Source organism: Apium graveolens, chromosome 9 (genome assembly GCF_009905375.1).
Source record: "Apium graveolens cultivar Ventura chromosome 9, ASM990537v1, whole genome shotgun sequence".
Lineage (NCBI taxonomy): Eukaryota > Viridiplantae > Streptophyta > Magnoliopsida > Apiales > Apiaceae > Apium > Apium graveolens.
In genome coordinates, this window is record NC_133655.1 from 3,884,471 (window position 1) to 3,910,932 (window position 26,462).

The 26,462-nt window shown below is 34.5% G+C and overlaps 4 protein-coding genes and 1 non-coding gene across 5 annotated transcripts; 3 read left to right on the plus strand and 2 right to left on the minus strand.

Annotated features, from left to right (window-relative positions):
* Positions 1-587: 587 nt before the first annotated feature.
* LOC141683995 (uncharacterized) lies at positions 588-4,875 on the plus strand. The gene is made up of 4 exons (XM_074488830.1): positions 588-742; positions 2,372-2,813; positions 3,343-3,371; positions 3,486-4,875. Exons 2-4 carry the CDS (start codon positions 2,483-2,485, stop codon positions 4,455-4,457), a joined length of 1,332 nt encoding a protein of 443 aa, XP_074344931.1. The 5' UTR covers positions 588-742; positions 2,372-2,482; the 3' UTR covers positions 4,458-4,875.
* Positions 4,876-5,643: 768 nt separating this feature from the next.
* Positions 5,644-10,749, plus strand: LOC141687143 (bifunctional phosphatase IMPL2, chloroplastic). The gene is made up of 9 exons (XM_074492311.1): positions 5,644-6,113; positions 6,456-6,534; positions 7,142-7,236; positions 7,316-7,365; positions 7,706-7,830; positions 8,033-8,099; positions 8,248-8,337; positions 9,337-9,448; positions 10,152-10,749. The coding sequence occupies exons 1-9, from the start codon at positions 5,777-5,779 to the stop codon at positions 10,220-10,222; spliced, it is 1,026 nt and encodes a 341-aa protein (XP_074348412.1). The 5' UTR covers positions 5,644-5,776; the 3' UTR covers positions 10,223-10,749.
* A 389-nt stretch (positions 10,750-11,138) lies between these two features.
* LOC141684376 (26S proteasome regulatory subunit 10B homolog A) lies at positions 11,139-14,822 on the minus strand. The gene is made up of 10 exons (XM_074489302.1): positions 14,621-14,822; positions 13,643-13,762; positions 13,413-13,549; positions 13,139-13,300; positions 12,952-13,038; positions 12,629-12,715; positions 12,396-12,533; positions 12,086-12,277; positions 11,905-12,003; positions 11,139-11,529 (listed from the first exon to the last, which is right to left on the minus strand). The coding sequence occupies exons 1-10, from the start codon at positions 14,721-14,723 to the stop codon at positions 11,455-11,457; spliced, it is 1,200 nt and encodes a 399-aa protein (XP_074345403.1). The 5' UTR covers positions 14,724-14,822; the 3' UTR covers positions 11,139-11,454.
* A 2,974-nt stretch (positions 14,823-17,796) lies between these two features.
* On the minus strand, positions 17,797-23,593 carry LOC141683635 (BEL1-like homeodomain protein 7). The gene is made up of 5 exons (XM_074488370.1): positions 22,843-23,593; positions 21,018-21,958; positions 19,808-20,187; positions 19,652-19,712; positions 17,797-18,779 (listed from the first exon to the last, which is right to left on the minus strand). Exons 2-5 carry the CDS (start codon positions 21,924-21,926, stop codon positions 18,096-18,098), a joined length of 2,034 nt encoding a protein of 677 aa, XP_074344471.1. The 5' UTR covers positions 21,927-21,958; positions 22,843-23,593; the 3' UTR covers positions 17,797-18,095.
* On the plus strand, positions 18,836-18,907 carry TRNAE-UUC (transfer RNA glutamic acid (anticodon UUC)). The gene has a single exon. It is a non-coding gene; the product is annotated as a tRNA-Glu (tRNA).
* Positions 23,594-26,462: the final 2,869 nt, after the last annotated feature.

Sequence of the window (26,462 nt, forward strand, 5' to 3'; positions counted from 1 at the left end):
TTATAAACCCTATCACTCGTTTAAATGATTGAATAATTATATTTAATTAAACTTTATATTTAGTTAATTTTTAACATAAATATAAAAATATATGTTCTAAAAATTATATAATAATATGTATAATGTATATTATTAATATATATATATATTATAATATTATAATGTGTAATATATAAAATTCTAATATTATATATATGTATAATTAATATATATATATATAATAATTCGGGTTTTTTCGAATTTCAGGTTCGGGTCAGGTTCAGATAGAGTTTCGGATTTCGGATCGGGTTTCGGATTGGTATACCTAATATCCAAATCCAAAAAAAATCGGGTTTAAAAATTAAATTCAAATCCAAATCCAAAAAATCGGGTTCGGTAAATCTAAAATTTTGAATTTCGGATCGGATATCCGTCGGATCGGATTATTTTGTCATCCCTAATAAATTGTATGTTTGATAATTTCGAAACAATACCTACAACCGTGGATTTATTCGCACATTTTCTTAATCATAAATCATAAATGGTTTCCGTACAAAAAAATCCCGGACAAGTCGACATGTGTGATTAACGGCGTGATAACCTAACAAGCATGACGCCCCCAAACAGAAGTACATAACCTCCAAACCACTAACGCCGTTACCAAAACCGTTTAAAACAACATCACACTCTTCCTTATAACATCTTAACCATATTCTCCTTCAATCTATACACACACCTATACTTACACACCTCTCCTCAGTTGGTGAGCTTTGCTTTTTCATCACTCTTCATTTTTTTATTTTAATTTTAATTGATTTCTGTATTTTATTTGATTTTTATTTGTGAATTTAATTTGTATGAATTAAAATTATGTGATTGTTTTATCATTTATGTGATTGTATGAGCTTATGATGATTGGATTGAAATTTTATAATTGTTGATTTTTTTTTTGATTTTGTTGATTAATTTAGGATCTGTATGGTGTTTTTTGTGTGTGTATAGGTTTGAATTGTTAGTTTGTTATGTTTAGGGCGTTTGGTTGCGTTTCGTTGCGGTTCGGATTATTCGTGTGCTCGTTGTCGAAATTAGGATGTGAGATTGATTGAATTTAGGTTGAATTAAACAGTATAACTCGTGTTTTGTGTTTTTTAATATCGAAAGGCGGAATAGACTTGAATAGGAAAATGCTGTGTTGATAATTAATGGAACTGTTTTATTGGTAATAGATTGATGCGTCGGTGGTTTATTGGTAAGTACGAGTAATTTGAGTCGATTTCTGAATGTGGATTATTTCTCGTAGCGAAACAGTGTATTAGAAGTGAAGTATTGAAACTGTGTATTGCACATTGTGTTGCTTCCTTGTTTTCCTCGAATAATGAAACGCGGAATAGACTTGAATAGGAAAATGCTGTTTTTATATTAATGGAACTGTTTTATTGGTAATAGATTGAAGATTGATGCTAGTCGGTTTTGGTATGTGGTTTATTGGTAAGTACGAGTAATTTTAGTCCAGTTCTGGATGTGGATTATTTCTCGTAGTGAAACAGTGTATTAGAAGTGAAGTATTGAAACTGTGTATTGCACATTGTGTTGCTTCCTTGTTTCCTCGAATATTGAAATGTGGAATAGACTTGAATAGGAAAATGCTGTTTTTATATTAATAGAACTGTTTTATTGGTAATAGATTGAAGATTAATGCTAGTCGGTTTTGGTATGTGGTTTATTGGTAAGTACGAGTAATTTTAGTCCATTTCTGGATGTGGATTATTTCTCCTAGTGAAACAGTGTATTAGAAGTGAAGTATTGAAACTGTGTATTGCACATTGTGTTGCTTCCTTGTTTTCCTTGAATATTGAAACGTGGAATAGACTTGAATAGGAAATGCTGTTTTTATATTAATGGAACTGTTTTATTGGTAATAGATTGAAGATTGATGATGGTCGGTTTTGGTATGTGGTTTATTGTTAAGTATGAGTAATTTGAGTCCATTTCTGGGTGTGAGGTGATTTCTCGGAAAGAGTGTGCGTTTGATGGATGTTTAGAAGTAGAGTATTGAAACTGAAACTGTGTATCGTGCATTGTGTCTGTTGGTTACTTGTTTTGTTGTGGATTGGAGTGTGATAATTTGAATGGGAAGTTGGCGTTTTAGATTTTATCGTTTGGAGTAATTTGAGATGATAGTTCAAGTGTTGGTTTTCTCGGTGATCTGGTATTACGTTCTGGACTCATTCATGTATGTAAGAAGTAGACAATGTGTAGTTTGATGTTCGTAATAGTGAGTTTTCATTATTTTGCACTTAGATATGAATGCTTGTGGTATTTATATATATCTTCTTAAGTCATTTATGTTGATAAAAATATTTAAGAGAGATGACATATTACGTTACTGCAGGGGAATAATCTGGCCTAGAGTTATTTTCTCAGAATGATCATATGATAAGATTCTTGGTGCCTATTGGTAGTTCTTGCATTTGACTATTCTGTACTGTGAATGTGATTGAGCATGGGGGCTGCTTGCTGTGTTGCTGCTAAGGATAATATAACTATAGCTAGTAGATCCGGAAGTGAGGTAATACAGAGGAATGTTCGTTATTCGCCATCATGGAGCTTTCGGTGGGATAACCGTCGGCGAGTTGCAGGGGAAGAGATGTCTTTGAACTCGTTATCTGATGGAGTCAACAGAAATGATGGATTCGATATTAAATCCCGTACAACGGTAGGAAGTGCTTATGTATCAGAAGAAGGAAGTCCTTTGGATAGTTTCCGGTCATATACAAGGCAGAAATCCCCAATTCGTGAAGGAGATACAGGGCTTCTATGTGTTCCTCCGTCAGGTAATTCTAATTGTAAATAAAAAGAAAAAAGTTAAGGATTTTCTGCATTGCTGTGCCTTCAAACCTTTTTCTCTACATGTTTTCAGAACGTACACTTCATCCCTGTTCCGTTGAATTCACTTAAGTATCATTGAAAACTTCTGATGGTTAATGATTTAATTGTTATAAATTTGTTTGCTGCAAAACTGATTTATACATTTCTTTAAATATTATATTACTCGTACCTCAAATGTTGACTTAATTTTCAATTGTGAAAATGGTGCTTCATTGCTCATAAGCATTCTGACATGATTTAGTTTATTAATGACAAACTAAGATGCAATATTTCAGTTCGTAAATTGCTGTTTTTTCTTCTACTACCTATTTAGAAAAAGAATATTGTTGGAGCCCTGTGGTGTACCTTAATTATAGGTCTTTGTTTTTTTTCTTTTTGTTTTTGCAATCCTTAGATAGTACTTTATAAGTTTTCTTCTAGTATATTACCGTCCTACTGTTTGGTTTGATATATCGTCCTGTCTTTTTCTTGCAGATCCACCGAACTCCAGAGATTCAACAGAGGTAATAAAACCAGTTACCTTCATTGTCAGGAAAACATGTAGTATGGTAGTCTGTAATTTACTTGCCTTTCTTGTCTCTTATCTGACCATTTTTCTATTTCTTTTTTGACTTCAGGTAAAAGAATTTACAGCAATTTCAGATCCATCTCCCACAAAGATGTCACCTTCAACGCGTTCAGTTTCATCTTTACAAACATCTCCTTTGTCATATCAACATCACTCTCTTCCTGCTAGCTCAACTCCGTCAAGATACCCTCGCCGTTCTCCAGGACACCAGTTATTACGTCAAGTATCAGCTAACCGGATTCTAGGGCTCAGGTCACCAAGTTTTTCAATTTCTGAAGAAGGTTCTACTTTTGGGCTCCCTGCATGGAGCAATGAAACAATGGGGGGATCTCAAGGCGGTTCTTCAGATAACTGGTTTATTCCTGGTTTTCCTGAGCTTATGGCAGCTTCTCATAGCGATAGGTGGTCTTTTAATAGCGAGTCATTGGGCATCACTCGAAGTAAGCTGACTCGGTCCAGTGGTCGTAGTTTTTCTTCTTCATGTGCTGATGTTACAACTTGTGGGGTCTGCTCAAGGCTCATAACTGAAAAATCTTCATGGGCGAGACAGAGTATTATTGGCATAAATGAGGTTGCTGTGGTTGCTGTTCTAGTGTGCGGACATGTTTATCATGTCGAGTGCTTGGAGAATATGACACCGCCAGAATTGAGCAAGTATGACCCTGCCTGCCCTGTTTGTACACTAGGAGAGAAGCAGACCTTAAAATTATCTGAAAAAGCATTAAGATCTGAAATCTCTCTGGCTCATCTGAAGACTAAGATTAGCAAAATAATCAAAAAGAAGGTTGCAGATAGTGATCTCAGTGATGATCTCACTTTATTCAACCGTCAGAAAAGTTGTGGCATGAGCAGTTCCAAGACAGGCGCGTGTTCTAGCAGGAAGAGTACATCTGCGACACATTTCTTGAAGAGGCACTTTTCATTTGGATTGAAGGGAACTAAATCCTTTTCGGAGGGCCATTCTTCTCAAAAGAGGGGGTTCTTCTGGGAAAAATCATCCAAGCAACGAGCTTCTCCGTAGGTATGCAGAGAAACACACACACACCTTAGTGTGTCAGTTGGTGGAGCTCATAGTCATGCTTATGAAAACAGTAATAGGATTTATATTATTTTTTTTACTTTTTTATTGTCAAGACCTGCAACTTAGCTATTTAGATCTCAGTCTTAGAGAACTATTCTTGCACAAGGTTAAGTGGTAACAGACTCATTCATTTGGGTTGCATAAATAGTTCAGGGGAGACCAGTTGGGTGAACAGTGTGGAGGAATGATTTATAGTTTTATACACCACACTTGTTTCTTTATTTGTATCCTCCGTATTTTAGCTGTATTGATCTCAGTATTTAGCCCAACGACTTGTCAACAAATAAAATAATTAATTGTGTATTTATTTGTGTAAATACAATATTTTAAAATTAGTGATCGAGTGAATTCATGAGCTTACGCAATAGTTATAGTCTGTAAATTACGTGAATTAAAGTAACTCTAACTCCTATTTAAGTACCAGCCTTTGCCTCAAGAGATATAATCATAAATTCTACTCCGTGAATTCCAACATGTTTAATCGGTTAAACATTGAGTTTTCTTTTATCAATAAACGGCTAGGAATTATTCATGGTCCTGAACGGCCAGAGGAATATTCCTGGTGTCAAATTTGATCAAAAATATATTTTAACAGATGTCACATTTTAATATACCATTAAATATCAATCAAACCATGTGCTTTTACACTCATATAATCATATTATCAGTAAAAATTTAAGAATGACCACTTCAGTGACATCATCTTATAAAAAAATTCATAGATAATTTTAATTTTAGTCAAAACGATCCCACAGCCATTAATCGAATAATCGAAAATTAATTGAAATACTTAATTGACATATTTAAAAACCAACTTAATATAATATTTAATTTATTAATCTTGACATATTAATTTACAAAAAAAACATATTATGATTAGTCAAATTTTAAAAATCTAATCGGTATATTGTTCTAAAAATCGGCCAATTTTTTAAAAATCGCCGATAAATCGCTTAAAAATCGGTCAAAAAAATTTGTCTGGTTTGACCGAGTTTCGATAAATCGCCAATAAATTATTCAATTATTTAAAAATCATCCATTATATCGTAAATCGGTATCTCAACTGAATATTTCGGATTTCCGAAATCTAGAACCATTAATTAACCCGAGTATTACTTAGAACCGTGCTCGTGCCAAAAAGGTTATCAGTTCTGTCAAGAGGTGTTATAGAGTAGCCGGAATACACATACAAATAGTACACTCTCACTGTATAGAGACGTCAATTTCCACCTCAACACACACACACACTAAAATTGCAAATGCAGATTCCAACACAAACCCTCTCTCAATCTCTCCATCTCTCTCCAAACACCGCTCTCTTCTCTCTCTCTACAAACAACCCTTCAATCAATTTCAAAAACCCACAATTTTCATTGAATGTCCCAACTTTAAACAGCCCATTTTATAGTTTTAGCTTAAAAATGACTTCAAAGTCCACACTTTGCAATGGAGCTAAAACCCTTTTGGAGTTTGATTATAGTGATAAAGAGCTTGATGGGTTTGCTCTGATTGGAAATCAAATTGCTGATGCTGCTGGGGATGTTATTAGGAAGTATTTTAGGAAGAGTTTTGATATTGTTGATAAACAAGATTTGAGTATGTGTGTTTTTTTGAAGAAAGATTGAATCTTTTTGTGTTTTTTTGTGGTATTGGGTTGGGTTTTGATTAAAAGTTTAATCTTTTTTTGTTTCCTGAAATGGGTTTTGATGCACTAATTGAATCTTTTTTGTGTTTCTTGAGTTGGGTTTTGATGTAAAAATTGTATCTTTTGTGTTTCTTGAGTTGGGTTTTGTTGTAAAAATTGAATCTTTTTGTGTTTCTTAAGTTGGTTTTTGTTTTTAAAAATTGAATATGTTGTGATTCTTGAATTGGGTTATTGCGTATGGAATATTTATGATTTTTACTGTTGTTGGGTGTTTGCTTGATGTGTTTAATTAGGTCCAGTGACAATTGCTGATCAAGAAGCTGAGGCAGCTATGACTTTGATATTGCAGCAACATTTTCCTAATCATGCAATGTAAGGAGTGTATTCAATTGCTAACAAGTTCTGCAATCACAATAATTCGATATTGCATTCCTATTTAACAAATGACTGCTACCTTAGCAGTGCTAAGTAAATATCTATATGTACTCTAGTCCTATCTATGCTCCGGGTGCTGGCCTTGTTTACCACATTAAAATATGCCCAAAATAGTAAATGGGCCTTTATTCTCGAAATGTCTGTCACCTGCAGTACTGACAACTGTGCCTTCAGTTTGATTTTTATTGGAGGATGGCGTAAGGTGCAAAGTTATTTCATGCATTACTGTGAGATGCGTATTTTCATTAATGCATTACACACTATTCGAGGCAGTAGATTGTTTTGGCACCTTGCACAATGCATGGTTTTGTGGTACAGCTCTGTAATGTGTATCACGTGACACTCATCTCCTATGATGCATAATAGCTCGTGCATTGCGCGACCATGTTATATTTTTTCCTCATACGTATCCCAGAATGCACATTTAAAGTGGTAAAAGAGCTCTCTTTCCTTGTTTTGGGCTATACTTCTTCAAAATGTTGCATGTTAGTCATATGTTTTTTTTTAGTTTCGTTGCCAAAGTTATAGATTATTCTTTTTGCAGTTTTGGAGAGGAAAATGGATGGAGATGTAAGGAAAAGTCTGCAGACTATGTCTGGGTTTTAGATCCAATAGATGGCACAAAGAGCTTCATTACTGGTATGCTTTTATAGTTTTGAAGTGAATCTGATTAGGTTAAACCTGTGGAAATCGTCGTAACTTCTTAAAATAATTTTAGGAAAGCCATTGTTTGGAACTCTCATAGCGCTGCTACACAGAGGTAAACCGGTAAGAAAAACATATCACTTAGTTGGATGCTGTAAGTTAGAAATAAGTGAGTTGTCAGACTATTGTAGTACATAAAAAGCATTATACGGTCTTTGTAGCAAAATACATGTTATTCAAAGAAGCAAGCAATACTTGCACATTTCATATGTTCATATGTCTGTTATGCACTTATGCTTGTTGCACCTAAAACACATCTCGATTAGATTTGTGTGTTGTGTGCTAGCGTAGGTGTATCAATGCCTGCAATCTTGTACAAAACTGTTTTTTCTCGCTGATTACAGCGCATAGAAAATACTCCATACTTTTCTTCTTGATTTAATATGTTCATTTGTAATATCAGATTTTTGGAATAATTGATCAGCCAATACTGAGGGAAAGATGGATAGGTATTACTGGAAGAACAACAACATTGAATGGACAAGAAGTATCTACACGCAAGTGTGCAAAGCTTTCACAAGCCTATATGTATGTTAATCTTCTGTCATAATTTCTGTTTTGCAAGATATAAAAACAAGATCAAACATCAAAGGATAAAGTAGAAACTAGGGCAACATACATAATGATTTGAATGTTCTCCAGATATATATGGAGAAAACTTTTAAGTTCTTAGCTATACCTAAGTTTTGTGAAGAAAGTATTTGCTAATAAGCAAACTTTTCTGATTTAGGTACACGACCAGTCCTCATCTTTTCAGTGGAGATGCTGAAGTGGCTTTTGGTCAAGTTAGAAGTAAGGTCTGTTATTGTTGTTGTTGTTTATCTTAGTTTCTACCTCTTTCCGGAGCAATTAAGAGTAATAGCTTAGCTTCCAATATTCTACCTTTGTCATCTTGTTTTTCTGTTAGTTTCTTTTTCCTGTTCTAAATACTATGGGGTTGTACAGGTAAAAGTGCCATTATATGGCTGTGACTGTTATGCTTACGCCCTTTTGGCCTCTGGATTTGTGGATCTTGTTATTGAATCTGGCCTTAAGGTCAGTAGTACTCTTTTAATTCTCCAACTGCTTGACATTATTAGGCACTCTACTCCCGCATGTTTTGAACAGAATATATATGCTCCACAGTAGGCGACATATATAATACTAGTCAATGTGCCCGCTTCGCTATGGCATATTAAATATTCATAATTTTCGTCATCATGTTTATAATGTTTTATTGGTTTTATTGTAGAAAAATTAAACTAATATGATAAGGTGGAAAATAGAAATAAGTTATATTTTAGTAAATGTTGACAGGTTATAAAAATATGGTAACATAACTTTGAATCCTATAAGAACATAGCGTAATATGACATTTTATAGAAATATGATGTCATTTTAATAGTGATATGATTATGAAAGCATAGCGTAACTTGGGTTTGGTCTAGTGGATGAGAAATGAAACCGCATTACCAATTTTTAGGGGGTCAAACATATTATTTTATCCCTTTCTCTCTTCCATTATGATGTCAATATATTTTTAAGTGTATCTTCTAAAAGAACACATATTTACATTAAAAACACTTTGAATTTACTTTATAGTTACAATCCAACAACTAATCTCGAAATTCAGAGTTATCCTATTTGATTGAACATCTTATTTATATTTAGAAAATAAAATACGTAGTATTTTGATAATTATATTCATGTCCTCAATAGTGAAAAAAAAAATTGTAACGGAATAATTTAACAGCTTTAATTTAAGTAGTCGGGGGTTACTATTTTTTTTAATGACTAAGTAATATACTAACTGAGACAAGACTAAGTAATAGTTTTTGTAATTGTATTGGCTTTGTTTGGAATAATCAAATGTACAGATGTATGCCTTGTGAATATGTCATATGTATGCAAAACTAAGTCATTTGCAACTACAGAGCCTCGTGTTATACGTAGTTCAACTCTAATGAATCATGAAGAATCTTTAGGAAATTTATCTATGACACCAACTCTCTCTTTTTGTTCTTTATTTTAATGATCTAATTATTATTTTTGCAGCCATATGATTTTCTTTCACTAATACCAGTGATAGAAGGCGCTGGTGGAGTTATAACTGACTGGAATGGACACCATCTCAGCTGGGAAGCTACTTCAGATTCACATGCACCAAGTACATTTCTTATCCAACTCCATTTATTGTCCTGCTTTTGTCACATGATTTATCTGATCAAACTACTTGACGTTGGGGTACCACTTTAATAGTTGATATTCACTAAATTGAATTAGTTGCTTTGAACTTGCGGTTATATGTCACAAGTCGGCTCTTTCTATCAATTTTTTTGGTTAAATCTGTGTCCCCGGATTTTGTATAGCTATGGAGGTTGGCATATAAACTATCCCAACAACTATATAAAGGTCTTATAGTTGTAAAATAGGCGTAGTTGGCAATAAATTCTGAATCATGAAGCAGCTTAAGGTTTAGGATATTTAAAGCACCTTTGATTTGACCATAGGTTGTCTACATAGCTACACTTCTATCTTATTGCAAGCTTCTCATCCCTGAACGAACATATGGTTTAATAGTTTCTATAAATTCTTATACTTTACAAATTATTTTTTATTTTTATATAACCATATGTATTTTTATTTTTTAACTAAGAATTTGTAAAATTATTCTTTTTATAATTGTATACTGATAAATGTTACCGAGTATCGAACTTTTACCTCTTCTAACAATGAATAAAAAATTATATTTTTTTGTTATTGACAATGTTTGAAACATAGGTCGGTGCAGCCAAAGATCCATTTAAAGCTTTGTTATATGTGGGCGATAAATATAGATTACGAAATTAATTATTATTTTTCTGCTCCAGGTTTTAATGTGGTGGCAGCTGGGGACAAAGAACTTCACCAGCAAGCCTTGGATGCACTTAAATTGAACTAGTTGCATTGAACTTGAGGTTACATGTCACAAGACGGCTCTGTGTGTCAATTATTCGGTTGAATTTGTGTCCGCGAATCTTGTGGCAGACTTTACGACTTCAGTTATGGTTCTTGAATTAGGAATCTGTTGGCCGTCATGTTAGCTGCGGCACAGAAGACAAGAAAAAGTCTTGCTAATCAGGCCGAGCTGCTTCTTTATCTCTTCAATTTCCCCATAATGTACGAGCCGTTGCAGGCCAACTATAGTTAAATGCATCAACTTTGTCGGGCAGCTTCTGTGTTGGAATTTTTTTCTTGGATTGCAACAAATATTAGCTTTTAGTTTATCACTGTTCACTTGAACATGTTCTCTTTTATGTATAGATTGGGAAAATGTGAGCAAAGAAAGAAAGAACTGGCTACAGTTTATTTAGGTTATTCACCCTTTAACTGATTAAGCTTTAAATTTCATGCATCATTCTCTTCTCAACTCTCTGTTTTCTATTCTGATGTATCCCTTGCTCTAATTCGTTCTGTTCTTTTCATATACTCCTTCCGTCTCAATTTATCTGTCTTGTTTGACTTTTTACGGTCAAATTGACCCAATTTTGACTGAAAATTTCATAGAGTATATAATCGAAAAAAATTATAAAAATTATATCATTAAAAAGTATACGTAATCTACTTCAATATCTTCAATAGGTATTCTTCGATTTTTCAAAATAATGAAAGATAGATGTTTAATTTATGGTCAAAGTTAATTCAATTTGACCACAAAAAGTCAAACATGACGAATAAATTGGGACGGAGAGAGTATATGTTTCACGCTCAAACATGATTTTAAAGCGTTTAACTATTAAATCTTATTAACTCAAAGAATAATAGAGAAACAGACACTATTTGATGTATGCAAGTTGATTAAAACACAATTTCCCAACTCATGTAAATGCAATATTAACTAAGCATCTGGTGAAGAATTTATGGCAAAACATAACAGTGGTTTGTCTTCAAATGAAAGCAAGAGATCTCGAGACTTAAAACACTACAGTTCTGCAATAAATTTCTTTATCCTCACAAACACAAGCACTTGCTTTCAACCTTTACTAAAACAATAACAAGATTCCGTAAAAAGATAAAAGTTGATGCGAGACAAGTGATTCCAAGCCACGAAGGTGTACAAAGGCAAGCGCAACAATGATCCTGTCTTCCTCCAGCAATATGCTACCTCAGCTGAAATCACCAGTGAGTTGACTACTACTCCTTCCCAAAATCAGTACTGTAATGAGCAGTTGATTCGAGTTTCTTTGCTTCATTCAGTTTGCGGACAGCCTGAGACATGTCAAACACATTGCCACTCCTTAGGCAAACAATTTTGAAAAATGCACACATATTTAAGGCCATAAACAGACAGAGAGAACGAGATTAAGAATTGTGGGAAACTTCAAACAATTTGAAGTATTAAGGCATAATATGTCTCACGGAACTGATTGTATCAAGTATATAGCAATAGTATCTGAAACACTGGCAAAGATTAAACTAAGTACTAAATCTTCTGAGGTCTAAACATGCTGATCCTTGTTACGTGATATTAACATAAAATAACTCGATTACTACAGAAAATTTAAAGTGGTTATTAACACTGTATTGTCCGATTCTGCAGTAGTGATTATGTTCAACCTGAAATCCATTTCAAGTAAACTGTACCTTCATGAAATCTTCATGGATTACATAATCTCGTTCAGCACGAATAGCTGACATCCCAGCTTCGGTGCAAACATTACGAAGATCAGCTCCATTGAACCCCTAGGAAATGTGTTTTGTCAAAACATCATTTCAACAAATTTGAAAAATGATATTAAGAAGTCATTGAACATGGGCAACTCACCTCAGCTAGCTTAACAACAGCCTCATAATCGATTTCCCCATGCTTGGCAATTCCAGCAGCATGAATTTTTAAAATTTCCATTCTTGACTGTTCATTTGGCAATGGAATCTCTATTTTTCTGTCTAATCTGCCTGGACGTAAAAGTGCCGGGTCTAGAACATCTGGTCTATTTGTAGCCATGATCATTTTTACCTATATCATTGATATAAACCACGATTACATATTTAAATAGACTGTAAAGATAAACAAAACAAGGTTGGTTGAACAGTGAAATAAGATGAACAGCATCTAGATTTAATTTAATCAAAACCTTTCCAAGCTGGTCAAAACCATCTAGCTGGTTTAGCAACTCCATAAGTGTTCGCTGAATTTCACGATCAGCACTAGTTCCCTCACTGAAACGGCGTCCTCCAATGGCATCAATCTCATCCATGAAAATGATGCATGGCTGTGGACAAAAAAAAATTCAGGAATCCAAACTAACATACATGTTTCTGTATACCAAAAGTCCCAAATATCCATAAATTTCTTCTCTAGCCTTACTTGGTGATCACGAGCATAACCAAACATTTCCCTGATCAATCTTGCACTCTCGCCAATGTATTTATCGATTATGGCACTTGAAACAACCTGTATTTTACCATATGGGAAAGTTATTTACCTATATTATGAGTTCTGAAACACAATTTAAAAAAAGGGACATGAGGTAGCAACAAAAAACTAAGGCCGTGTTTGTTTCAAGGGATTATTTCCTCCGGACTGTTACTTTATTCATATGGAATACGAGTCCTTTAAAATGTCAGATAAATAAGGTAAGAGTCAAGGGACTACAATCGATCGAAACAAACATAGCCTAAAGGTCTTACCTTTAAGAAGTTGGCATCTATATTGCTAGCAATTGCTCTTGCTAACAGTGTCTTGCCTGTTCCAGGAGGTCCATATAGAAGAACACCCTAACATATGAAGAAAACTTGCAGTAAGTCAACAATTTGCATTCAAATAAAGCTAAAGCAGAACTGCATTACAATTGAAGTGTGTTTCTGTGTAATTTACCTTGGGAGGCTTAATGCCAACCCTTAAGAATAGCTCCGGGTTCATCAGAGGCAATTCTATGGATTCTCTGAGTTCTCGGATCTGATCTGAGAGACCTCCAACAGCTGAATAGCTAACGTTTCCAGGATCTTCATGAAGCATGTTATACACAACTGGATCGACCTGACAAACAAAGAAGATTATTACCACCAAACTCCTAAAGTTTATAAGCCAGGAACAAAATGTATACATCAAAACAAGCATATCAGAAACCAGAAGATAAAGTATAACTAACCTCACGGGGTAGAGCTCGCATAATTGTGAGAGTAGTCATATCAAGAACTACTCTTGTTCCAGCAGTGAGTTTCTCCTTGTCCACCTTACTACGACAGCCAACCACATACCTTGGACCGCTACTGGCTTTAACTATCACTGAAATTGAAACCCATACACATTAACAGAGGAATATTTAACATAACAAACAAATTAATTCAACATAAAATATAAATCAAAGACATTACTTACATCGCTCATTATCCAACGGCCTCAAGACTTCACCAATAATTTGCCCAACGCTCTGAAGCGACTTCAAATCATCTTCAGTCTTAGCATACTCCTTTTTTACAGTACGCAAACTATCTCTCACTATTTAACCAAAAAAACAAACAATATCAAATATCGCACCAAAATCATATCATCTGTCCCTCACTAAAACTGCACTACACCTAAATAAATCCATTAACCTCATATAATCAACCGTAAACATTAAACCCTAATGTATTCCAGCTAAAGCACTCATATACAAAATCACAAGCCTCAAAGCCAACATTTTTACCTAACTGACTTCCTAAAACACGTTACATAAACTAATAATCGAAACCGACAAAATGTATCATGCAATCAAGGTCAAGTACTAATCAATCAAATATCACAAATAACAGACTATCAATATCATTATATATAATTAAATTGAACATAATAGAACTCACAATCGATTACGAAAAAATATAGAAACTATAACCTAATTGAGGTAAAAAAAACATATTCTATCCACTAATGATCGAAACCGACAAAATGTACCATTAACTCAAGGTCAAGTACTAATTAATAAACAGCACAACTAACAATTAGATAATCACTACTAGTATCATTACAAATAATCTAATTGAACATAATAACACACACAATCGATTACGAAACAATATAAAAACTATAACCTAACTGAGGTGAAAAACACACTATATCCAGTAATATCCGAAACCGACAAAATGTATCATTAACTCAAGGCCAAGCACTAATCAATAAACAGAACAAGTAACAATTAGATAATCAATACTTGTATCATTACAAATAATCTAATTGAACATAATAAACACACAATCGAGTACGAAACAATACGAATCTACATCTAACGATTAAATACGATACGTTACGATACGATAGACAAGGATATGAGTATAGAGGGAAAGGAGCTAGGGTTTGGAGAAAGTGGATCTAACGAACCTGCGCGAACACGAGAATCGAGCTCTTTGTGTTGGAGTAGCTTTTTCCGGTAATCGGCGGTTCCGACGCGGCGGCGAACGGCTTCTTCGGTCTCGCCTGACATTTGAGAGATTGTAATTTGAGAGAGAGAGAGAGAGATGAGAGAGATAGAGATGTGAAGAGAAGGTGTGTTTAAAACTGAAATTCCCAACTTGAGGAACAAGATAGTGGTGTTTTTTACTTAAATGGTTCGCGGGTCGGGTTTTTTGGTTTTTTTAGCCTATCCTCCGCATTTCTTTTTCTTTTTTTATAAGTCGTCCTTCTCGTCTTGTTTCGAGAAATTATCAAAAATACTAATTTTTTTTTACGATTTTACTATTTTCTAAATTTTTTTGCAAAAATATAGAATCGACTAAAATCAAGAAGATATGGAACTATCCGAATCGAGTTTTTTTATTGCATGATGTTACATGTAGTTGAAGAAATTACTCGAAAATTGCATTTAGTAGAATTAAGTTATAAAAATCGTATATTTGCAATTGAAAAATAGTATTTTTGCAAATTAAAATTTATTTTTACAATTTTTTTAAAATGATAGTATTTTTGCAAAGATATTTTTAGCCCTGGGTATTTTTTAAAAAAGCCCCTTCTTTTTTGCTTACACTAATTTTTTTATAAATTAATAACGTTGAGACCGGTAAATTTTATTAATTTATCAAAATTGTTAAATAATCGAGATTACATATACATTGTCGTTATTATAACGGGATCAAAAATTTATTTTTGAAAATATTAATTTGTAGTGAGTTATTAATTTATCGATTATTAATTAATGAAGGTTTTACTTTGTACGGTGATTTATAACCATTAATTAAATTGGGATAAGAAATCTCTCTCAAAAGGAGGCAAAGAGATTATAATAAAATTTGTTGCACATACCTTACCCAACTTTTCCATGAGTGTCTTTCTTCTTCCAGTTGAAATTTGCAAGGAGTTGGAAATGGCAATGTCTAAGTTTTGGTGAAAATTTGACAGTTCAAAAGATAAAAGCGTCTATTGGATGTGTTGGAGATTAACTGCAGTCAAGTGCAAGGGTGGTATGGGCTTTAAAAATCTTCGAGATTTTAACACAGCATTATTAGGAAATCAAACATGGAGGCTAATCTCATTTCCGGACAAGCTGGTTAGTCGTATTCTTATAAAGCAAGGTATTATCCATCTGGTCCTTCTTAATAGCTAAATTGGGATCCAACCCTAGTTATATTTGGCGTAGCGTGATGGAAGCTCAAGCTTTACTGGTTCAGGGCATTTCTTGCTGTATTGGAAATGGGCAAACAATGGACATCACAAATTCTTCGTGGTTGCCATCAATCGAAGACCCGTTTGTTCACTCAGATAATGAGGCCATATCTAATCAGAAAGTTGCTTCGTTGTTCAAGATCGATGAAAAGGCTTGGGACGTAAAGTTGGTTTTGGACGTCTTTGAGGAGAGGGATGCTGAATTGATTCTTTCCATTCCTCTTACTGAAAATGACAAGGACACCTGGTATTGGCTCCACGAGAAAATGGGCCACTATTCAGTGAAAAGTGACCATAATGTCATCCAAGCATCCAAAAATCAGCCTAATACAGTGGATAATTCGGGGTTTTGGAGGAAGTTATGGAATCTGAAGATACCGAATAAAGTTAAGAATTTTCTGTGGCGAGCCTCGTCCAACTGTTTGCCTACAAAAGATACTCTGCAGGCCATAAGAATTCTGGTTAATGCTCAGTGTCCAGTTTGCAACCTCTGTGACGAATCAGCTATACATTCGCTTGTCACATGCTCATTTGCTGTAGAGTGCCATCAGTTTTCGTCTGTCAAGCAAGTTGCAGGTGACTATCATATTTTTACTGAGTGGCTCCAGTTGGTATTCGAGCAGAGTAATAACAGAGATATATGTATCCACGTAACAGTTTGTAGGTTCTTGTGGAAAAATCGTAACGACATAGTTTGGAAGCAGCGAGGTGTTAGTGTCCCTGAAGTAGTTCATACAACGTTGTCTTTTCTTAACCAATGGAAAGCTGCTCAAGATAAGAATTTTGATCCGTTTCTGAGTTTCATGACTCAGGAAGACGGTTTAGAACAGTGGTGTCCCTTATCGTCAAATAGTGTTAAGGTGAACGTAGATGCAGTTTTATTCACGGATCCAAATCGCTACAGTTATGCTATTGTTGTTCGTGACCACTTAGGACATCTTGTCCAGGCCATGTCAAAATGCTCTCTAGGAAAGTCGTCTCCCGAGCTAGCAGAGAGTGTAGGCATCAGAAAAGCCCTTAGTTGGCTCAAACGAAGTAGCGTCTCGAATGGTATAGTTGAATCTGATTCCCTCCAGGTTATTTCAGTTGATTCGCAGTTCTTTCTCAAGTTACTCGTATTTAGGGAAGGTTGTGAATGATTGCAGACACCTATTGGAGGACTTAAGAAGCCAGAATGTATTGATTCGTTTTGTTAAACGTTCCGCGAATAAAGTAGCTCATTATCTAGCGAGGTATAGCTGTTCAATAGCTGAGCGTAAGTGGGATATGGAAAATGTCCACCCTGCTTTTTCTTATGTTCTTTGTAAAGATTTGAGTGAGTAATAAAATCTTTACCTTCCGTGGCAAAAAAAAATAAAAATAAATGGAGATCGGAATTAGACTGTACAAATACGTTAGATTTATCTTCACAAAACTGTATATCTCAACGATATGAGCCAAGATTGTGCTTTATAATGCAAGATCTACTCAACCATAGTAATTTTTGCCGAGGGCTTTTTTATTTTAATCTCTTTTATGGGGTCTTTAAGTTTTTGATTGAATGCCAGATGACCTTGGAGATGAGACATGAACAAACACAAGAAAAATTGAAATGATATTCCAATATATTTTGTTATACAATTTCGTTCCGATTCTCATTAACGAATTTAAATTTTACGGTTCTTTGTTAATCTTTGTATCAGTGAACGTGAACTGAATCGGAAATCTTTAAGATGAAAAAACTAAGAGTTTCGTCAATTGCGGTCCAAATTTCTGTTATTATTTAACAAATTTGATTTACGAATATGAAATTAAAATTTATCATCTGACCGATAAAAGGGTCTAGTGTACTATTACAACTATTATGAATACTACAGAATTCAGAATCAATATCAAACATACAGTCCATACAAATTCAGAAGAGTGAACTATTTCGGTGATTCAGTATGTCATACAGTCCATACAATTCCACGAGACTGAACTATTTCGGTGATTCAGTATGTCGTCTAAACGATCCATTTCTCCTGAAATTACAAACTAACTACACATATACATTCAACATATCATACAAAAATATTATGCATCTTAACTTTACAAATATGCTAAGCTTCAATCTTTTTACTATATAACAATGTGTTTCATATAAAAGACCGGTAGCATGAAGAGCAGCTGCCTCTTAGTGACTAGCAGCTGAAAAACATCAGCAGCAAAAAACTTCTCATGCTACAAAATCATGCAACAAATGGGAGGAACCAAACCTGTGTTCTCGGTTCCCAGAATCCATGCAGTCAAAATCTACCGTCTCAGTTCCAACTTGAGTAGCTGTGGGATTGTAAACATCGTCCCGTCTCATGGAGACGAAATTATGGTGAGTGCCAACAGACATAGGTACACTGCTACCATCTTCACAATGATGCAGTCCCAATGTAAGTGAAATGCCACTTCTGTTCTCGAATCTCTCCAACTCAGGTATGCTGTATGTGGCCATGAATCTCTCATTTGGCTGAACAATTGTACCTGGAACGATGTTGTATTCATTTACACTGGGCCTTTGGTCCTCCCTTGATATTTCTGCGTTGTAGTGACTTTCGTTTTCTCTACAACTAAGAATGTTGAAAACTGACTCAGTGCTCGGTCCGACCATTTCCACATCAGGGACATGATTGGCATTTGATACGGAGAACTGTCCGGTGCTACATTCCATAGTTGCTGTAGAAGTTGAGCTATTTTGTACATCTTCCCCTCTATCCTCGGATATCTTCAAGTCCCTATTTGTAGCCTTTGTGACAACATCTGACGAGGAATTTGAATCCATTTCAGCATCACCAGCCTCTTCTTTGTACATTTCTTCAACCATAGGTTTCCAGAGGCGCACCCGTGCATTTATAAACCAGTTTGATACCTGAACCAGACCAAAACCATGTTTAGTACAAAGAAACTAGTTAACATAAGATATAATCCGTTGTCGTCCAGCGGTTAGGATATCTGGCTTTCACCCAGGAGACCCGGGTTCGATTCCCGGCAACGGAACCTTTTTAGCCTATTACAAAGTCGGCATTTTTTTCGGCCTTTTTTAGCCTTTAACTGTGCTTTTTGTTTGAACAAAGACATTGAAGAACTGAGCTATACAAAATTGGTTGAACAAAGACATTGAAGAACTGAGTTGTACGATACGAAATATACGATCCATTAACTGTGATTTTTGGTTGAACAAAGACATCGAAGAACTGAACTATAAGAAATTGAAAAACTGAGTTGTACGAAATATACGAGTCTGTGATATTTCTAACCAGTATTTGATAGGGATAACAATCATCAGCAGCATTATTGCCATCACTGACTAATATAAAGAAAATATGAAATTACACTACTTATGGTACTTATGGATGCACCGCCACTTATCTTTTTCCTGTCCGGATAAACATCAAAATCCAATCAATAAGATTATTAACTAATCTAATAAGGAGCACTAGGCAGTGCATTTTCCTGTCCGAATAAACGTCAAAATCCAATCACTAAGATTATTAACTAATCTAATAAGGAGCACTAGGTAGTGCTGAAGAGATTTATATTGTACTCAATACCAATTGCTTAACGTGGCTTGTCATGTTTCTGGTATTTCTCGAGGTTGAAACTTGCTGGTTCACCATCATTTATCTAAGAAGTAAGCTTTACTAGTGATGTATGCACAGTTTAAGCTATTAAAATTCACATATACATGGGCAGGAATTTATTGTTTATCCTGGTACAAGTTATGTAGATCATTATGTTTACCTGGCTTCTTGTCAAACCCGTCTGCCTTGCAAGCATGATCTTATCAGAATCCTTAGGGTAACTATAAAGGAAGAAAGTATTAGACATTGAACTAAAAATAAAAGACCATGAAAAGTAAAGCGGAAAGATACTGAAGAAAGTTATAGAGGAATTTACGGATGAAGAAAATGTTCAAATAGCCAAGCACGCAGAACAGTAACAGAGCTTTCGGGCAGTCCCCTCTGAGGTCTCCATGTGTGCTGTTGCATCATTCCAAGATGCTGAAGTGCTCTTTGTTGTCTAAGCTGCTGGTCCACAAAACGGAGACGAGATATTCCAACTCCCTTGCTATTTGCTGAACCATCATGCTCCCCGAGGCTTTTCTGAGTAACTCGGATTTGCCCATTTATTGTATCACGCAAGCAACGAAAGTGACATGAAATTGTTTGGAGAGCAAGTGCTGTGTAGGGCTTAGCTGCCCCACATCCAGCAATCACATCAAATGAAGATACTACAATCTGCATCTGATGAAAATACTGTCGATACCTTCTATCAACCTGTCCGCCAGAAATTGTAATTATCAGATACTGGAAGGAAGACATTAAGCTTTCTGAAATTCATGCTCCATGAATCAATACTTTTTAAGTTAGAAGGAATATGTACATTGTAACAGATAGAATGAGAGGTAACTGCCGATGATTTGGATGCAGAAGAACAAAACTTCAGACACTTTTCACGTTGTCATCATCAAGCAGGAGTTTATAGTACCTCTTGACATCTACTCTCCGTAGAGGCATACATCGGAATTACAATAATAGTTGGTATAGCAAGAAAGGAAATTGATACATGTCTTCAGTACATTACCATGTAGGCATATAATATACACCAGATTAAAAGTATGCGCATGAATAACATGGATAATGATTAAATTGGTTCTTTAGCCTTGAGTCCTTGACATATATCCTTTAAAACTTGCCTTACTTTTGAACAAATATTTTTGTGCACGCGAGTACTGGAATCGCAAACATTTTAGGTTACAGGTGTACTAAGACTTCAATTGTTTCATTTAAGTAAATTCATTAACGAGTGACTATGTCAAGCAAGGCCACTGTAAAGACAGGCATTAACAGTACGATGAAAAAGAATTTTAAGCCCCGCTACTCAAGTCTAATGATATTCTTTTATCAAATATATGCGGATAAATTTACATCAAAACTAGTAAAGCACGCGTATGAGCAGCAAAACCTTCAAGGCTATAAAATATGACTTGTGCAAATTTGACAATCTGGTTTTATTATCACAAAAAGCTCAAAGGGATGAAGAAAATTGGGTAGTTGATTAACTTCTAGAAAAATACTGCAATTCTTTACATTAAGATTGGTCTAACCTCATCCAGCATAGACAAAAGCTTTGTCATCTTGTTTTGCAGTTCCTGTTTTTCAGATGATGAAAGCTCGCTCGGATTGCTGATTGAATCTTGTGCATTGGATGAAGAAGGCACTGATGCTCCATTATTTGAAACCCCATCAACTTCTTTAGGGACCCTTTCTGAGTCTTTCTTGGAATCATGTTTCTTTAAAGTTTGGCGCACGTTAACAACTTCATCAAGAAGCTGTTGAGCTGCCTTTAAGTATTTAGAGTTGGGTATGTTTCGCGCAATATTCGACATCATGTATGGAGAAACATCCCCTTTCATTATGTCAGAACCACCTCCTTGAAAATCAGGTTTCATGTTTTCAGTGTTTCTTGATTGTTTACTTTGGGAGGTCTCATCATCTCTGAAAGTCAGGTTCTCCCCTGAAACTGATGTATTAGGACTCAAAAATGAAGAGGCCACTGGGTTATGACTTCTGTACTGCAGAGAGGAAGCTTGTATTCCAGATGGAATTTGTGGGCTAAGGCTGAGTGATAACCCCTGACCCTGCACATTTTGGACACCATGAAGAGTACTAGTGTCGCCTTCCATTGATTGCATCAGCATCATCTCATTTCTGCCATCCCTCCATGCGGTAAAATTATGCTCACCAGTCCGTGCTCCTCCAAGATTTGATAAAAACTCATGGTGTAAGACGGTAGAATCTGAGACACCTACAGGGGGAATACTAATGCCAGTGTTCTGTTGAGAATTCCCAACTAATGTATCTGCATATGGTCCAGATGAAGATGAGTAACTCACGTACATCATCGTCCCTGGGAGAACTGGCGCTCCCGAGAAAGAACCGGGCGTAGGTTCACTTGAATAGTTAGCTGGCACATAATCTCTTTCATTGCTTGAAGCAGGATAATAAGCAGCCATCAACCTTTTGTCAATCTTCAAATTCTTGTCACCTACAACCAACCATTGATTGATCATCAGTTGTTGTCGATGTAAACAGAGAAGTGTAAAACAAGATTAAGATGCCTAGTTGATAGTGACCTTTAGAAAAAGATCCTCAGGATCCTAATTAGACTTAATATACTCAGTCATGAGATACAAATCTAGAAATTTAAACATCTTAACAGCAAACTTTTAAAATAATCTTTGGTTGCTTGAAGAATTTCATGCATAGCAAGTACATTCCCATATCAAGAGGATCTCGGTTAGCAAACCGACCTTGAGTGCTTAATGACATTCAAACCACAGCCAAAAATACCAGAAACCTATCTATGCACTTGCAATTAACACAGAGGCAACAAAAGTATGTATCGAGATTTTCTTTATCTTTTTTTTTGCTGACAAACATGTTGTTTGTTCATCCAAGAAATCGGTAAGTTACCGAATATCAGACAAACCAGACAGAAACCAAACAAGAACAAAAGAACCCCCATCCCACACCACACCCTTATCTTCATTAGTCCATGATTTTGTTTACCAGATGAAAGAAACCAACACAACATCACTGAAGTACCTAAAAGACATTATCAAAAGGAAAGAACAGCAAACCAGAATTATATAAAATCATGCAAATTCTAAGATTTATTCAAGTAAATTCTCAAAAAATAGAAGAAATTCAGAATCTAAAAATTAAACAAATTTAGCACAAGAAAGCACAAGAAAACACAGACATCAATTCTCAGCTAAATTATATTCCAAAATTCTTCATCATCATCATCAGTCATCACCAAGAAACAAAGCAAAATCTTTAAGACCATATCAGCAAAACAAGAAACATGAAAACAAAGTTGAGACAAGTTAACAATAAATTATATTAAAAACATAAAATAATACATACATAAAACCCATAAACAAAACACACAGCTGTGTGTGTGTTGGGGAACAAAAAGCTCTGATCAGCCCAAACAATCCACCTTGAACAGAGACATACAGATCCCAGAAACAAACCCCATCAAGAAAAATCCCACCTTTTCATCAATCAATCTCTTTCACACAATTTTACTAAACAACTAAAAACAAAAAAAAAATAAACTTGTTGGAGCTTGAAAGATCAAAGTACACAATAACTCATCATAAAAATCTCTTTTCACTTTTTCTCTTATCAAAAGTGTGTGTTTGTGTGTGTCTATTCTCTTATCTATCATTCCTTTCACACCCACGTGAGATAGCTACTCTCTCTCTCTCTCTCTCTCTGTGACTCTCTCAGTCCCTCTCTCTCTCTATGACTCTCTCTCTCTCTGATAATAACCGTGTGTGTCACTTCCTCTTTTTGTTTTTTACCTCAAAAATGAGAATCTTGAAATCATGTAATAAAAACATGTACTACTACTAACATAAGATGAGGGGGGAGTTGTGTGATAATATTAAGGTAAGGTTTAATATGAAGTGAGCAAGTACAAGTAGAGTTAGTAGTTAGAAATGTTGGCGTTGGTTAACGAGGGTGGTGGTGGTGATGATGTTTGGTTAAGATGTGCAATCCTCTAACTACCAGTTGGTGATCTTACCTAAACCCCACCCCACCTTCTCTTAAACCTCTTTATTTGTGTGTGATCATGATCATCATATGTAACTAAGTTCTTAAGTTTGCTACAATATCCACCATCATTATTCAACTATGTTGTTTTAATATAAAACATAGCACAAAAGGTCTTGGAAATGAGTTTTTTTAATAATGCTACTTATCCAAAATCCGTACCAAAATAGTTATAAAATGACGTGACTGTACAAGTGTTGAAATTTAGTTGGTAGATGTATATGAATATAAGTGGGGTTTTATATTAGTACTAGTAAAGTTATCATTTATAAAGTACTGAAAAATTTCATATTTGATTTTAAATTATAAAAATGGCATTAAAAATAGTATTGCATTAAACTTGCTCTAACATAATCTTAGCTAAAAATTCAGTTAACATGTTAACATAATGTGCTTCAACGAGATTGACTTTAATAGTAAATTATATGTACAGTTTATCACCGTTTTTAGAGATTTGACAAATTTAACCGATGTAAATGTTGGATATAATTTTAACTTACAAATTTTGCATGTTTGAAATTTCTCAAATTATACATAACATGATTTGATTTAAGTTTATTATAATGTTAAATTAATAAATGTCAAGTTACAAAACTTGAAATCGGTTCTACTCAGTTGAGTCTCCAAAGTCCGAGTTATCGATGAATTTTCCAAAATTTAGTTGTCATTCAAAATTTGTACTTGTTACATTTACTTGTTTAAATCAAAATCAGTTCTTCTCCCATTTTTTAGTATTCAACTAAATACTCATTTACTCGTTTAAATCTAAATCAATTCCTCTTCGATTTTCGAGTATTCAACTAAACCCTTGTCCAAGTCGGCCGATTTTTAGAATTTCGTTAGATTGCACATTTTCATCCTAAAATTAGGAATATAATTTTCTGGTTTTATAAAATGCAGGGGCACCAATAGTGGAAACAGCAGATAAGGCTCTACAGAAGGACATTGGGAATCGCAAAAGCAAATCCAAGGTTAAAAAAATGATAAACGAGTGAATGGAGAGAAACTATTGGTTGATAGGAACATTAAAATCTATGAAATGAGAGTACCAAATCTATGACAAAAGTACCAAACTTACTGTGGCGTTCATAAATAATTGTTGTACTTTACACTGTTTAATTCATACTCTAGTTGTCTGTTATAAAAATCGGCCGATTTTTCAAAAATCGCCGATAAATTGCTCAAAAATTGGTCAAAATATTTGTCCGATTTAACTGATTTCCGATAAATCGCCGATAAATCATCCGATTTTTTAAAAATCGTCCGATAAATTGTAAATCGGTACCTCAACCGAATAATTCCGATTTCCGAAATCTGTAATAGTGCTCTAGTTTGTAATTGCAGTGTTTTTTAATTTGTTACGATTGTCCTCCTTGCTTTACTTACTTTTATCATAGAACTACTGCCAAGACAGAAATATGAAATTAAATTGCTCGTTTAAAACAGTGTCATGAAATATGACACATCTCTAATCTGCATAGTAATAAGAGTAATCGGCAGTTTTTAATTCACTTCTATTTTCATTTTTACGATTTGGATCTACGTTATTTTCTCTGTCAACATGCATCCCATAAAAATTAATTTCGCTTCTATTTGCACTCCAATGATGACTTTCCATCCAAGATAATCGTTAACTTTAACGGAAACAAGGACATTTTAGTAAATTACTAATTAAAACATACGAAAATAATAGTAATTGACAATTTGTAACTCATTTCTTTGGATGTTTTTTCAATTCGAGTCTATATTATATTTTTTTGCTTGTTATTTGCAAATGGAGTTAAGCATTCGGTCGGATTGGTCCAAAACCGGACCGAACTGAATAGACCAAAAAATTGAAAAATTATTTTTTCTTGGATCGAACCTGACCGAAATTTTATTATGTATTGGACCGAACTGGACCAGACCGAACCCAAATAATTCGATTTGGTCCGGTTTTGGACCAAACAGACCGATTTTTTTTAAAAAAATAAAATTTTATTAAAAATTTCAAACCAAAAAATATGAAATCTAAAATATAATTAAAGTAAGGTGATATGTAGAGTTCTAAAAGTGTACGAGTATAATTAAAAATTAAAAATTATGATTATAATTTTTAGATATATGTAAATATATAATATAAAATTATAGTATTTATGATTTGGTCTATTCGGTATATTCGGTCTAGACCGAAATATTTTTTAAAAGAATCGGACCAAACCGAATTTTATTTTGGTCTATTTGGTCTGAACCGAATAGAACGAATTTCTGAAAAATCAAGACCGAACTGAATTAGTACGATTCGGTTTTTCGGTTTCGGTTCGATTTGCTCAGCCCTATTTACAATCGATTCATGTATTTATTTGTTGGTTTGGACCGGGAAATCTAAGGATCCGGCGATTTGTTATTAGAAACCATAAATTTTTGATTTTACCCTTAATATAAAATTTAAAAACGGTTCAGGGTATGCAAAACAAAGTGAAATTCAAAGTTAAAGTTGCAACTTGCAAGAAAACATAATATATACCCGAATTGAAAAAATGCCCAAAAAATGGGTTATAAAGTACCAAATACTCTTATTTTCTTCTGGTTTAATTAGTAATTTACTGAAATGCCCCTGATTCGGTTAAAGTTAACGGACAACTTGGATGGAAAGTCGTCAATGTGGTGCAAATAGAAGCGAAATTAATTTTATAGGGTGTAAGTTGACAGAGAAAATAATGTAGACCTAAATCGCAAAAATGAAAATAAAAGTGGGTTACAAACTGCCAATTACTCTGGTAATAATATACGCGAATTTATTCAAGAGAAACGTTAAAGTTCCAAAAAACGTTCCCAATTAACGTTCTCAAATATTGAATTGTCGCGATGTTATTGCTTATTTTCCCGTTAATGAAACACATGTTTCTTGTATTATTATGAACTAACATATATCTCGTGCGATA